The sequence below is a fragment of the Plecotus auritus genome (genome assembly GCF_963455305.1).
Source record: "Plecotus auritus genome assembly, chromosome: 11".
Lineage (NCBI taxonomy): Eukaryota > Metazoa > Chordata > Mammalia > Chiroptera > Vespertilionidae > Plecotus > Plecotus auritus.
In genome coordinates, this window is record NC_137777.1 from 24,742,938 (window position 1) to 24,758,679 (window position 15,742).

The 15,742-nt window shown below is 41.2% G+C and overlaps 1 protein-coding gene across 1 annotated transcript in view; it reads right to left on the minus strand.

Moving 5' to 3' along the window:
* EIF3H (eukaryotic translation initiation factor 3 subunit H) overlaps positions 1 to 15,226 on the minus strand; it is a 102,191-nt gene extending 86,965 nt beyond the window's left edge. Inside the window, exon 1 of the mRNA XM_080647076.1 lies at positions 14,919 to 15,226. Coding sequence (XP_080503202.1) covers positions 14,919 to 15,053 — 135 coding nt within the window. The 5' untranslated portion in view covers positions 15,054 to 15,226. The remainder of the gene's footprint in view (positions 1 to 14,918) is intronic.
* Positions 15,227 to 15,742: the final 516 nt, after the last annotated feature.

The window sequence follows — 15,742 nt, forward strand, 5'->3', positions numbered from 1 at the left end:
TCAAAAGTGAGATTAAACTGATTTATTCAAAATATTTGTGTGTAGGGGTGGAGTCTTTCCCCTTGAGTTGGGCTCCCGCCTGGCCCCCAATATTTCCAAATTAATATTTTGCAGTCTCTTTCATGTGGGTGCGGCCTCCTCCAGAGCTCAAACCCTGAACCTGAACCCTGAACCACGTGGAACGTGAAAGGGGTTCACTACAAACTGGCGCCTTCGACCTGGGACCTCTGGAGGGGATGATATTTTCGCCTAGAGCGAAGAAAGGAAGAATACACCAAAAAGGTGGGGAAAAAAATACACCGAAAAGGTGGGGGAAAGATCACCATATAGGTGAGGGAAATTCACTGCACGCAAAACCCAGGATCAACTGCAGAAGTCGAGATCTGATCTCAGTTGTGTCATAGACAGTTAAGACTTAATAGTTAAGGGGAGAAACCAAGATGGCGGCATAGGTAAGCACCTAAACTGCTGCCCAGCACAACAATTTCAAAACTACAACTAAAAGATAGAACGGACACCATCCAGAACCACAGGAAAGCTGGCTGAGTGGAAATTCTACAACTAGAAGGAAAGAGGAAATCTCACGGAGAAGGAGCAGCAAAGAGCTGAGGTACGGAGACACGCACGCAGAGAGGAAGGGTGGCGGAGTGCCTGGCTGGCTTTCTCTGGCGGGAGGGGAAAAGAAGCCCCCGACTGCACTGAACCCCAGTTCCGACTGCACTGAACCTCAGTTCCAGGTGAAACCCTGTGGGCCCAGGCTCATACAGGGGGAGTTTGGACTGTCAGGTAGAGAGAAAGGCACACAGAGACTCGGAGACTCAGGGGAGCCGCAGCGGCAGGGGTCTGGAGGCGTGAGTGTGCACAAAGACTGACTGTGGAGGTTACCACAGGCTATCCCTAGCGGAAGGGAGTCAGAAGCTCCTGACGGCACTAAACCCCAGTTCCGACTGCACTGAACCGCAGTTCCGGGCGAGCCCCTGGGGACCCACACTCTTACAGGGGAAATCTGGACTGTAAGGCGGAAACTCGGGAACTGCGGAAGGCAGACGTCTGGAGACTCGTGCACAAGGGCAGGGCTGACGGGAAGCCAAGACTGTCTGCCCTGCCCTGAGACTTCACCCCTTCAAAGCTGAGCACAGAGGCTTTTGCAATCTGGCAAGGCTAATCCTATAAGGCTGTCTCCAGCACCGAAAATCTCCCAGAGTAGACACAGCTGATCCTCACAGCCAACTGGCCTGCAGGTCAATTCCTCCCAGTGATACCAACAACAATCAAGACTTAACTACAACAAGGCTGTACACACAGTCCACAAAGGTGTGCACCAAGAGTGTCCACTTCAGGTTAACTGGGGAGGCCGATCCACTGGGCCATATAGGAAACCTAGCACACAACTCAGGGAAGCAGTGAAAAATGGGGAGACGAAGAAACAGCTCACAAACGAAAGAAATGGAGGAAAACAAACGACTGGATATAGAATTCAAAACCACAGTTATAAGGCTCTTCAAGAATATCCTAGAAAAGGCCGATAAGTATAACGAGACCCTCGAAGATATGAAAAAGGACCAACTAGAAATTAAACATACACTGACTGAAATAAAAAATATTATACAGAGACCCAACAGCAGACTAGAGGAACGCAAGAATCAAGTCAAAGATTTGAAATACAAAGAAGCAAAAAACACTCAACCGGAAAAGCAAAAAAAAAGAAAAAAGAATCCAAAAAGTTGAAGATAGTGTAAGAAGCCTCTGGGACAACTTCAAGCGTACCAACATCAGAATTATGGGGGTGCCAGAAGAAGAGAGAGAGCAAGATACAGAAAACCTATTGGAAGAAATAATGACAGAAAACTTCGCCACCTGGTGAAAGAAATAGACTTACAAGTCCAGGAAGCGCACAGAACCCCAAACAAAAGGAATCCAAAGAGGACCACACCAAGACACATCATAATTAAAATGCCAAGAGCAAAAGACAAAGAGAGAATATTAAAAGCAGCAAGAGAAAAACAGTTAGTTACCTACAAGGGAGCACCCATACGATTGTCAGCTGATTTCTCAACAGAAACTATGCAGGCCAGACGGGAGTGGCAAGAAATATTCAAAGTGATGAATAGCAAGAACCTATAACCAAGACTACTCTACCCAGCAAAGCTATCATTCAGAATTGAAGGGCAGATAAAGAGCTTCACAGATAAGAAAAAGCTAAAGGAGTTCATCACCACCAAACCAGTATTATATAAATGCTGAAAGGTATTCTTTAAGAAGAGGAAGAAGAAAAAAGTAAAAAGAGAAATTATGAACAACAAATACATATCTATCAACAAGTGAACCTAAAATTCAAGTGAGTTAAAAATCTGAGGAACAGAATAAACTGGTGAATATAATAGAATCAGGGGCATAGAAAGGGAGTGGACTGATAATTCTCAGGGGTAAGAGGTATGGAGGGTGCAGGAAGAGACTGGACAAAATCGTACACCTATGGATGAGGACAGTGTGGGGGGAGGTAAGGGCAAAGGGTGGGGTGGGAACCGGGTGCAGGGGAGCTATGGGGGGGAAAAGGAGAAACAATTATAATAATCTGAACAATAAAGATTTATTAAATTAAAAATATATATATTTGTGTGTACATGTGTTTGTATGTATGTGTATGTATATATATTTTCGAATATGTGTATGTTTCCTTATAAACATCATTATCCTTGCTAAAAATAAAGATGAGATCCACTCCAAAGATTCTTAAAAGTCTGAGATAAAACGACAAACCCAAAAGTACACCAGTTGCTGGCCAGTTGGAAAAGAGGTCAGAGCAGGATGCATGATTCCTAGCAGGCTTTATTCCAGTTTTATAGATTCTGGGAGGTAAGGTCCACAGCCTGAATTTCTCACATCAATCACCATCAAAAACAGCTATTACTGTAAAAGAATTTTAGTCTCAAAAAAACTATAACGTCACAGAATCTCCCCTTAGCATGTTCTGTTAAATCAATATCTAGACTTTCATTTAATTCTGGCATCTTTCAATTACTGGTCTGTGAACTTGGCAGTTTTCTTATTTGGTTAAGTCTACATCATTTCTTCTAACACTGAACAAAGAAGGTAGTTATTGCCAAAATGTAAATTCAAAAAGCAGAAAGCAGCAATAGCCTTAAATTTAACACATTTTATGGCTCGAGTGGGATTGGGGTTCCATTTCATAACTGGCTAAGCCAAATAATAAACAGGATTTAAATCATTACTGTTAAGTTTTGATGTGAAAGAATTTTAAGGAACTTCAATGGGGGGAAAGATATTTTGCTCTGACACATATGGGATTAGTTATGATGCTCCAATACACTTAATCAATATCACTTCTTCAATATTTCAGTTGAAAGAGCATATTTCATTATTATTCTCTTAGATCTAATGCTCACTGATAGTCCACAGTTTTAAAGTTAAATCAACTAATAATTGCTGGAAAAGGGGGAGAAAGGCAATGTAGCCTCAAGAAATTCACAAAATAGCACTGCTCTCATCATAAAATCAGTCATGACAAACTACAATGATGCAATCAAACATACAAATGTATAATCACTATTAAAACAATTAAATGTTAATTGATAATGATGTTCAATTCATAACATTAAGTTTTTACTTTACCAACTCAACATAAAACCTGCAAATTTTCCCATACGTAGCTGGAAAGTAGTTTTCTAAAGTAAAGAGTGCTAAACAGGCTTAGCTGGAACAAAATTTCTTTCCTCCATCAAAGCAAACAAAAAATGTCAACACTATTATGAGCTAGCTGTCTTCTTCCTAAGACATCTAGTCCATTAAATTCACAAGCATGGATATCTGAGTGGCTTCTCGGAGAGCAGGCACACCAAGACCTACAGCAGCCCCAGGTGGAAGGTGCAGGGCAGTTCCCCCATCCTGACAGAGCAGGCACCTACGAAGACCGCTGACAGTGGTGCGCGTGTCCCCCACACCTGCCGCATGCTCCACTCAGCATGGTCTGGCAGTCCCCAGCTGCCCCTCACCAGCCCCTGCCACTCTAGCAAACCCTAGCGAGAACAGCCAGGTGATCCAGGCCCACCCCTCCTATATTATTTCTTTTTTTTTTTTCCACTTAACGTATACATGCACCCACGTACACACAACCAAACACACAGTACTCTAGAAATGTGAGTAAACTCACACAACAACTAGAAACATGCTTCCATCGGAACTCCTTTTAGTAGGAAACCAAAAAATTTGGTTGGAAATCTCAAATCTTTGTAAAATCAATAGTTTATATATGTAAGCGCTTTTTTTTTAAACCATAACATAAAATTTACCATCTCAAGAATTATTGTGTACAGTTCAGTAGTATTAAGTATATTCACACTGTTGTGCAACAGATCTCTAGAACTTTAATCCTGAAAAATTGAAAGTATATACCCATCAATACTCGCCATTTCCCCGGCAACTACCCTTCTACTTTCTATCTCTATGAGTTTGACTTCTTTAGATACTTCATGTAAGTGATCATATAGTTACAATATTTTCTCTTGTGATAAGAACTTTTAAGATCTCTCTCAACTTTCAAATATGCTTTACAATATTAACGATAGAATATTAGATCCCCAAGATTTATTTTATAACTGAAAGTTTGTAGCTTTGACTCCCTTCACCCATTTGGCCCACCACCAAGCTCACACACACCAAAAAAGCATGAACCACTGCATAATTAGAAGGCCTTTCAGTGATTTGGGTTTGTTGTTTTTTTCTGCTTCTTTAACAGGAAGCAGTGCTTCCTAAAACAGGTCCAGAAGGAAATATTAAAGAGTAACGTGGCTGCCTCTGAGAAGATGGTGGTTGAAGACAAATGAAAGTTTTCACTACGTACTCTTTTTTGCCTTTTGATTTATGTACCATGTGTATCCAGTGTAATGGCTGTTTCATTAAATAGGTTTAATAATTAAAAGGGCTTTAGTTTTTCAGTATAAGAAGTATGCCACAGTGCCGAAACCGGTTTGGCTCAGTGGATAGAGCGTCGGCCTGCGGACTCAGGGGTCCCGGGTTTGATTCCGGTCAAGGGCATGTACTGTGGTTGCGGGCACATCCCCAGTGGGGGATGTGCAGGAGGCAGCTGATCGATGTTTCTCTCTCATCGATGTTTCTGACTCTCTATCCCTCTCCCTTCCTCTCTGTAAAATATCAATAAAATATATTTAAAAAAAAAAAAAAAAAAAAAAGAAGTATGCCACAGTAATCGCAGGAAGTGATTACTCACCTTCTTTCTCCTGTAGATGATGGGCTTGAGAAAGGCCACCCCAAAACGTCCCATAATGGCATATTGATTACTTTGAATTAAAGTTACTTGACAAGCCGCCAGTGACAGAAGAGCACCTTGACCCTACACTGTCTCCTTGAGTGCAGGAAATAAATCTCCCCTGTGCAAGGTGCCCTCCCTGCTCCAGGAGGGCTGAGACACCCTTATCACTAGAGCTAAGAGATCCACAGCCAAAGATCTTCTATAAACACTTTATTAATTTACTACCCAAGCCCAAACTTTGCTCAGACTCCTCACTAATACCCAAACCCTGCTTAGATTCCTTTCTCAGGAGGATTAACTTTTTTGTCCTGTGAATTCTGCACAAATTGTCTAAAAAATATTAAAAGGTGCCTGGTTCAATCACTTCTTTGAACCTCATTTTATGATCTGAGCATCGTATTATAATTCTCCCGTGCACATGTATTAATTCAGTTTTTCTATTTAGCTTACCTTGCTTTATTTTTAGTTTTATTACTAGTCCAGAACTAATTAGTTTTATTATTAGTCCAGAACTAATTAGTCTAGAAAGAATTAAAACAGAGTAGAGGGGGAAATTCTCCCCCTCGCCAATGAGGTCGTTCGAAACAAAACTGAAGATTAGGCATATCTGCACAAATATTAAACAGCGGTTTTCTTCTAGCCAAAGAAAAAAAAAATCTTGGTTTTAATTGTTTTAAAGACTATCCTTAAACCAAACTTGAAAACAGCACCTACAGCCATCTCTTGGCAACTAAAAGCCAAAGGTAAAGAGGATCTTTAAAGTCAAGCTATAAAGTTTGGTTTTGTGTAGAGGGTATTTCCAACAGGTTTTTGCATTCTAGGACTACAATTGTCCTTTTAATATGATTATTTACTCAGCAGCATTGTGTGTGATGGTCAAGTACAAAATGGAATCTATAAGGCCAGTCAGTCACATGAGGCCTTTCCAATAGTTCAGGAAAGAGACCAAGGTTTGGCAGCAGCCGCTGAGCAGATTGGACTCCTCTCATTCTCGGCCTCACTCCACTTCTGCAACCATGTCTGACAAACCTGGTATCACTGAGACTGAGAAATCTGGTAAGTCAAAATTGAAGAAGACAGAAATGCAAGAGAAAAAAACCCCACTGCCTTCAAAAGAAATGACTGAACAGTAAAAGCAAGCAGGAAAATTGTACATATACCATCAATATGCACTGTACATTCCACAAGTATTGCCTTCTTCTTTTAACTGCTTAACTTTGTAAAATGCAAAGTGGTTCCATCAAGTTTAAATGACTGAGCTGCCCCTTTCCCATCAGAGAACTACTGACCAAGAAGGACGCACCTGCCTCTCCATTTGCCTGTCTGGCTGGCAGAGAAGGAACAGCACTCGTGTGTTGGTGAAGGAAGAAGCTCGGGGGGACAACAGTGAAATCCAGAGTAAAAATCAAGCTGGTCCAAGACGTCCTACAGGCTGTAGAATGCAGAGTAACCAGAGTGCCATTTTCTTTTGGTTAAAATCCTTTTAATTACTGGTATGCACAATTGTTTAAAATATGCAAATAAAAACGTTTTGAAACCAGAAAGGAGAAAAAGAAATGAAGAGTACAGACAATACAGTTATAAGATTAAAATATAAGTGACCTTAAGAGAATCCAAGGAAAACTAAGGAAAAATCAAAGACGATACCAGAAGTCTGGGTAACTTGGTATTATCACTAACAGACAAGAAATATTTACTGAATTGAATCACTCTAATAAGCATACTGGTTAATTTTTAAAATAAAGACAAAGATTTTTGAAAATCACAATTTTCAATGCCAAGAAATAGCACAGCACTCCAATAACTCTGTAGTGGGGGAGTAAACTGAACCATATATACACCTTTTCTGGAGAACAAGTTGGCAACATACTTAAGAAAATGCATAACCTTTAACCTGCTAACTTCAATTCTAGGTATTTACTAAAGCATAGGAAAAACACTAGAAAAGTAAAGCCCAAAATCTTAATGGTGCTAACCAACCTCATGTTATGAGTTTATAATCTGGCTAATTATCGTTGTGTGCTTTTTTGTGATTTTTCCAAACTTTGCTTACAAATAATGTATACTGGTTTTGTGTTTTTGTTTGTTTTTAATTGTGTTGATTTCAGAGAGGAAGGGAAAGGGAGAGAAAGAAACATCAATGATGAGAATCATTGATCAGCTGCTCCTGCACAGCCACCACCCTCCTGGGGATCGAGCCCACAACCTGGGCATGTGCCCTTGATTGGAATAGAACTTCAGTCCACAGGCCAAAGCCTGGTGGGTGTGGCTTGTGGGTGGAGCAGAGGAATTTGCATATTTATTAGATAGGAGGATTACAGTAAAAAGGCAATGCATTATCCTCATATTAAAGCAGAAGATGGGGCAGAGCAGGCTAGAAGGGATCAATGTGCAAAAAAAGCAGACATATGTAATATTTTCAATCAAGATTTTTATAAAAATAAAATTATCAAGCAGAAGAAACGGAGGCCCAGGGACACTAATTAAATCATCTCCTTCATGAGAAATGCTGTGTATGCTAGGCTCCTTAAATTATCCCAAGACAGCTACAAAAAACAACACTAGCATAGTTTGTCATCACTACTGTACATGCCATGAACACAGGAGGCACTGTCAGAAAAAAATTTTTCAAAGGCAATAGATTTCAATTTCAGTAAGCCCTCTGACCTTAAGGAAAAGGAACAATGGCCAGAGTATCTACAGGATTTATCCAAATATTGGAAGTATACTGAGATGGAAAAGTCAGATGGACTTTGTTAGGAAACTACTTTAATTAGGAATACCTACTAATTCTTCCTCCCTAACTTCCCTTAATATACCTTCTGTTTTCCTCAATGTTTTCCCAATATTTTAACCTGTGTGACCCAGAGACTAAAGGTTGCCTTTTTCCAACTTGAGATTATTTACTAAACTAGAGGCCCAGTGCACAAAATTCATGCACGGGCAGGGGGGTGGGTCCCCCCAAGCCTGGCCTGTCCCCTGTCACAGTGTGGGAGCCCCACGATTGATTGCCCCAAAGAGGTAGGCTGGAGCCGGGGGTCCCGCCTCCACACCGCATGGAGCCGGGACCCCCAGGACCCCCACGCAGGCCTCACCATGCGGAGCTGGAAGGAGGCAGGACCCCCAGGCAGGCTCCATGCCGCGCACACAGCGCCAAGCCCAGCCCCACCCACCTGTGCGCACCTGCTGTGTGTGCAGCCATCTTGTGATGGCATGAGGGCATCACGGCGTGACGACCACTTAGGCTTTTATTAGTAAGGATTAATTTCTTTTAGCTATTAATCTTCTCCTAGAATATGACAATTACATACAAAGATTATGATATTAGCTTTCTCATACATTCTTGAGGATCCTGTCCAGCATGGGTCAATAAACTATGTTCTTAATGATAATACTAAGGCATCAAAACATGGCTAAGCTGTGTTCAATATTTTCTGGCTATAGGGGCAGAAAGTTACGTAATACAGTTCAGAAAGATTCAAACTTAAAATGGCTAAAATGTAAAAATTGATGCTTGAAAGAGTTTCAAGTTATACCACTGAACTATTCACACCATTTTCTATGTAAGACCAGAATTTGAACAAGAGCTTCCATTTCATAGAGGTTAACAAGCTGTTATCTAAACTCTGTAACTTCATATTGTTTCACACACACACACACACACACACACACACACACACACACAAAATAGTGATACATATCATAGCCTCGTATAAGCCCTTTATAAAACTTATTCATTTCAGTTCACAAAGCACTTTGATCAACATTTTCTCATTAGAGCTTAATAACCATCAGGTAAGTAGGGCAGAGATAACATCTACCCCCAAAGCTATCACAGGATCAGATATAACCTAATCAAACTTGCCTACACAGGGTCTTGTAAACAGCAGATGCTTAAGTAACATTAGTGATTTTTCTTTATTTTTTTTTAATTTATCTTATTGATTTTTTTTACAGAGAGGAAGGGAGAGGAATAGAGTTAGAAACATCAATGAGAGAGAGAAACATCCATCGGCTGCCTCCTGCACACCCCTTACTGGGGATGTGCCCGCAACCAAGGTACATGCCCTTGACCAGAATCGAACCTGGGACCCTTCAGTCCATGGGCTGACACTCTATCCACTGAGCCAAACCGGTCAGGGCAGTGATTTTTCTTACTTATAAAGACAATGACACCTAAAAAGACAAAGAACTATGAGCGAGTTTGTAAGGCTAACTGGTCTTCTAGCCTCACTCCTGTGCTCTTTTCTCACCAACACACTAGCATTTACTGAACCAGTTTCCTCATGATTCATTTTCAAGAATATTTCTGTACCACGGGACTGTAATACTTCATTCACAATATTTGAGTGCTATATGTTGGTCAATGTTCTAGACCAGTGGTTCTCAACCTTTTTAATGCCGCGACCCTTTAATACAGTTCCTCATGTTGTGGTGACCCCCAACCATAAAATTATTTTCGTTGCTACTTCATAACTGTAATTTTGCTACTGTTAATGAATCGTAATGTAAATATCTGTGTTTTCCGATTGTCTTAGGTTCTACAGCAGCGGTTCTCAACCTGTGGGTCGAGAGCCACTAGCACAGGTTGAGAACCACTAGCAGCATCGCCTAAGACCATCGGAAAACACAGATATTTACATTACGATTCATTAACAGTAGCAAAATTACAGTTATGAAGTAGCAACGAAAATAATTTTATGGTTGGGGGTCACCACAACATGAGGAACTGTATTAAAGGGTCGTGGCATTAGAAAGGTTGAGAACCACTGGTCTAGACACTTGTAAAAGTTGTAGTGAACAAATCTGGCATTGGTCCTGCTCTCAGGAAGCTGATATTTTAGTGAGAGAAGACAAACAAGCAACAAGTAAACAGTGATGTAAGAAGGGTCAGTGAACTGATGAGGAAGGACACTTTAGATTAGTCAGAAGGTCCCTGTGAGGTGACATCTGAGCTGACATCTGGATGACAAAAAAAAATATATGGAACTCAGCTGGTTTGGCTCAGCAGTTGAGCATCAACCATGAATCAGGAGATGACGGTTTGACTTCTGGTTAGGATACATGCCTGGGTTGTGGGCTTGATCCCCCAGCAGGGGACATGCAGGAAGCAGCCATCAATGATTCTCTCTCCCTCTCCCTCCCTCTTTCTGAAATCAAAAACATATTTTTTAAAAGTATATATACTTTTCACTTTTTCTTACTTTTTCATTTATTAGTAACATTTTCCACCTTACTTCCAATAAAGGAGGGATGAGGTAGCTAATAACTTTAAACAATAAGGCAACTTTTTACATAAAAGGGAAAACAAAATTTAAAAGGTAATAGATTTTGCCCGATGGTATGGCTCAGTTAGTTGAACGTTGTCCCATGCACCAAGAGGTCACGGGTTCTATTCCTGGTCAGGGTACATGCCCAGGGTTTCACACTCAATCCCCAGTAGGGGGCGTGCAGGAGGAAGCCAATCAATGATTCTCTCTCATCATGATGCTTCTATCTCTTCCTCTCCCTTCCTCTCTCTAAAAATCAACAAAAACACTTTTTTTAAAAAAAAGGTAATGGATTTTAAGCACTGGAACTATGTAAGACACAAATGTTTTACACTTTAGCCTTCAGATTATCATCTCAGTGACAAAGGAAAAATACATAAACAGTAAACCATTAATTAACAGTGTATGATCATATGCCAAGATGAATACAAGCCATCATCATAAAAAGTTCAGAGAAAGGAAAAGATCAATGTGGACCAGGGCAGTACTTCTCAAACATTAATGTAAATCATCTGATACACTAGGTCAGGAGAGGGGCCTGAGATTCTGAGATACTTTATTTCTACACTTCTAACAAGCTACCCGAAGCCAATTCTGCTTGTCTTGCTGGTCCATGGACCATACTATATAAGTATCAAAAGTATAATGCACATAAGAAACATAAGATTCAAAGTGGTTTGGGAGCACCCTGCTTGGCCCCGGAGGATGACTGGTTAGCCAGAGAAGGGTAAGATTCCTCAGGGAAGGAACAACCTAAGACAGGCACAGTCGCAGAGGGGCCATCAGGAGAGAACTTGGGGGTCAACAGAGGTGGGGCACAGACCCTCACCCCCCCAACCTTGCAGGGGCCTGAACCCTCACCCCGTCTGAGGGAGGTCTCCTGCCCCCATGGCTGCTTTGCTTCCCATGCCCAGCTCAGATCGGGACACAGGTGACAGACAGTGACTTGGCCGACAGCAGCTGCCCTATATCTAAATCCAGCCTAGCACCAGGAATGCTCAGGGCCTACTCAAGAATGCAAATAATCCTTTCCACCAATATTTACAGGGTAAACTAAGATTGTTGGTAGAGTATTAAATTTGACAGTAAAATAATAATCAAGTTTTCAGATTAATTTAAATAGGCTAATTGAAATAAGTGAATATTCAAGAAAATTTAATTGTACTGGACAAAAAGCTGTTCCTAAAGTAGTAACTAAAATTTCTATTGGTAGTTCATCTCATGGTAAAATTCTAAAGCAGTCATATTTTGTGCAAAAAATTAAAATTTAAAGTTATCAAGACTGCATTATAAAATTTACAAAAGCCTCCATTAATAAAAAAAAAAAAAAGAGGGGGGATAGTAGGGTAATATCATGTAAGGAAAAATATCCTATAAGTAAATTACATCTAGAAAATTTTTACTTTACAAAATTAATTTTCATTTGTAATGCTAACAGCAGGACACCCATGAAAAACACACATGGGCCTAACCGGTTTGGCTCAGTGGATAGAGCGTCGGCCTGTGGACTGAAGGGTCCCAGGTTCGATTCCGGTCAAGGGCATGTACCTGGGTTGCAGGCACATCCCCAGTAGGGGGTGTGCAGGAGGCAGCTGATCGATGTCTCTCTCTCATCGATGTTTCTAACTTTCTATCCCTCTCTTTCCTCTCTGTAAAAAATCAATAAAATATATTAAAAAAAAAAAAAGAAAAAGAAAAACACACATGGTGTCTAAATAAGACAAAGGAAAATCGTTTGGGCAAAAATAAAAAGGATCCCAAATCAATTATATAGAAAAGATTCCTTTATTAACTTTTGGTCGAGAATATGTTTGTATATTTTTTCAGAAAACAACTCCAAGACCATGTGGATTCCTGCAACAGAGAGGAATTGACAGGTCTGCTCCAACCACGAAGACAAGAGGAGAAACAGTCCAGAGATGGAAGACGATGACGACGCCTTGCCTTGCCGTGCTAGCAGTCAGCAGCTGTGCGTCCCAACAGGTTCAACAGGTTGCCTAGGACCAAACCAGAGAGGGTCGGACCTGCATTGCCACCATGTGCCCACCATCCAGTTATCATTACTGACATGTACACATAAGGAACTGTTTGACATTGAAACGGGGACTCAGAGAACAGTTGGACATTGAAATTGGGACTCAAACATTTTTTGTTATATGTTTATTTCTAGTCTGCAGAGGCAAGATTTTTTAAAGGAAAGAAATGGGGAAAAAATAGATACAGAGGCAAAGAAGCATTGAACAGACTGTCAAACTACAGCGGGAAGGCAGGGGAGGTGGGGGGGGGCTGTAAGAGATCAATGGAAGGACTTGTACGCATGCATATAAGCATAACCAATGGATACAAGACACTGGGGGGGGGGAGGGTGCAGGTAAAGGCATGTACTGGGGGGTAGGGGAGGCCGGGGGGAGGTCAATGGGGGAAAAAAAAAGGAGACATATGTACTACTATTTGTAATACTTTAAACAATAAAAAAAAAAGTGGTTTGGGAGAACAAAGTAGGTTTTATATAAGTTCAACAGGAAGAATTAGCTTGATCTTGTCTAGAAACAATGAGACCACTTGACTACAATGAAGATCCACTCCTCCATCCCAAAAAGATGGGCTGAGCACTGATTCTGTGCAGGGTACAGTAAAAGACACATTGACAAGTCTAACAGAATGGACAATTAAATGGAGATACTATTTCACACAAGAAAAAAAGCCATGTAGTTATCCATTAACAGTCAGATAAAGAAATTTGTTATATCCATACAATGAAATGCTGTATAGCAATGAAAATGAATGAATTGCAATTAATCTAGAATGGACTAATCTCAATCATGGTGTGAGATATATATATATATCTGTGTGTGAGATATATATATATATATCTGTGTGTGTGTGTGTGTGTGTGTGTGTGTGTATATATGACATAGAAAAATATACTATGATTTAATTCATTCATATGTGTTAATAAAAACAGGCAAAACTAAACAAAATGTTTAGGAATACTTGTGTAGTGAAGCTACTAAAAAAATTACTGAATCGAAGATCACAATACTGTAGTGATAATAGGGTGGGGAGAAGGGATAGGAGAAAAGGATGAAATGGAAAGGGGCTTCAAAGATATTTGTAATGTTCTGTTTCTGAGGCTGAATAGCAAGCAGGTGAGTGAATATGTATTTAGTGATTATTCAAATTACTAGAGGCCCGATGCACGAAATTCGTGCAAGAGTAGGCCTTCCTTCCCCTGGCTGCCGGCACCAGCTTCCCTCTGGCACCCAGGACCCGAGCTTCCCTCGCAGCCCCAGCTTCATCCGGAATGTCCTACGAAAGGACATCCGGAAGGATGTCAGGGAGGACGTCTGGTCTAATTAGCACATTACGCTTTTATTATTATAGACACTATTTTGCATTTTGATTTTCTTTTTACACTTCTTTGCTAATGTGATCCATTATATTTTTAAAGACTTAGGAAATCGGTGGTGGCAGATTCTAAAAGCAGTGACTTAAAGAAACAGTGGGAGACTGCTAATACAGACAATTTTTAACCACTGACTTCAAGAGGAAAAATATGGGGATTAAGAATGGAACACAATGCTAAGAGACAGAGCTGAACATTTTACCATGGGAATGTCTTGAAAATGTTAAGACATTAAGGGAAAGGTAATATTAAAGAAACAGAGGAATTGATAAGACCAAAGGTAGGAAAGAAAAGGTTCAAGAATATAAGAAAAAAAGTAAGTCGTAGCCACTATCAAGATGTCAGGAACAAATAATATTAAACATCAGGCTTACCACACAGTTCTGTGTGGCTAGAATGTACAGTTCCTAGGAAGTTTGGAAATACTAGGAATTAAACCTAAACACAAAAGCAAGGACATCTTGGTGGGCCCTGAACTCATTGCTAAGTCACCGAAAACATTTCAGAAAGGCAGTTAACAAGATCTGGACTTTCACACACTTTTAATAAAAGTATAAAAAGCAGACTGAAGAAAAGTTTACCCTACTCTCCCGTCCCAATAGCCCCCGAGTCCTAGATCCTTCTCGACACCCAGGGATAACCTACTTGTCTCCCAGAAAAGTTTTTCTCCAAGTCCTCTCTCCCAAGCACCTCAAAACAAGACCCCAAGAATCTGTCACACACACCCCTATCCTCCGTCCCCTTTCTCAGCCCTCTGTTCCCCCGTCAGATGTCAGAGAAAGCTGTAGCGTCTCCCAAACAAAAAGTGGAGACGAAAGAGGAGGATTTTCAGGGAAAACCTTGGTCCAGCCTCACTTAGCCCAGTGGGGAGGCTGCCGGGAAGCGCTCCAGGCGGGACCCGGCTGGGAACTGCGCTCCCCGCGTGGGCCAGGGAAGACGGCACCCCACTCACCAGGCCGTCTATCTGCACTTGCTTCACGGCCGAATCTCCGGCCCCGCCTTTGCCCTTGCCTTTTCCTGCCGCACCGGCGGCGGAGCTGGAAGAAGTGGTGGCCGAGCCGGTGCCTTCCTTGCGGGACGCCATCATTCCAGCGGGACAGGAAGAAAGAGAAACGTGAGTAATCAGAAGCGGAAGTACAAGCTTCGCGTGACGTCATACGCAGTGCGCCGTCCGAGGGGCGGAGCGGGGAGGAAAGGCTAGAGTAGGGCCCCGCCTCCCTTCAACTCCTTCCCTAACGGAATCCTTTGCGCATGCGCATTGTGCGTTAGAGGCTTTCTCGATAAAATGCTTGAAAACCAGTAGACTTTTTTTTTTAAAAGACTTTGTGACAAACACGGCAGAGATTGGAGTGACGTGTCTAGAAGCCAAGGAACCCAAGGATTGCCGGGAACACCGGAAACAAGGGGAAAGGCCTGGAGCAGATTCTCCTTCATTGCCTTCAGGGAGAGCATGGCCCTGAGGACACCCCAACTTCAGGCCACACATTTCTGTTGTTTTAAGCCATGCAGATGTGGTACTTTGTAATGGCAGCCCTTTGTAAGTTGTATTACTTAAGAGAAATTAATACAACTTATTTATGTGCTACTGCATTGATGTATTATGCACATTATAAAACATCCACTGAAATAGATATTGAAAAATGTGTAAAGATGAAAAACTAATGTTTAAAGCATTAGTCTTATTAACTTATAGTGTGCAAAGAGTTTGAGAGCAACGATATTGAATATTTGCCGTTTTTAATCTTTTTATTTGGGGGAAAAATATAAAATGTTTTC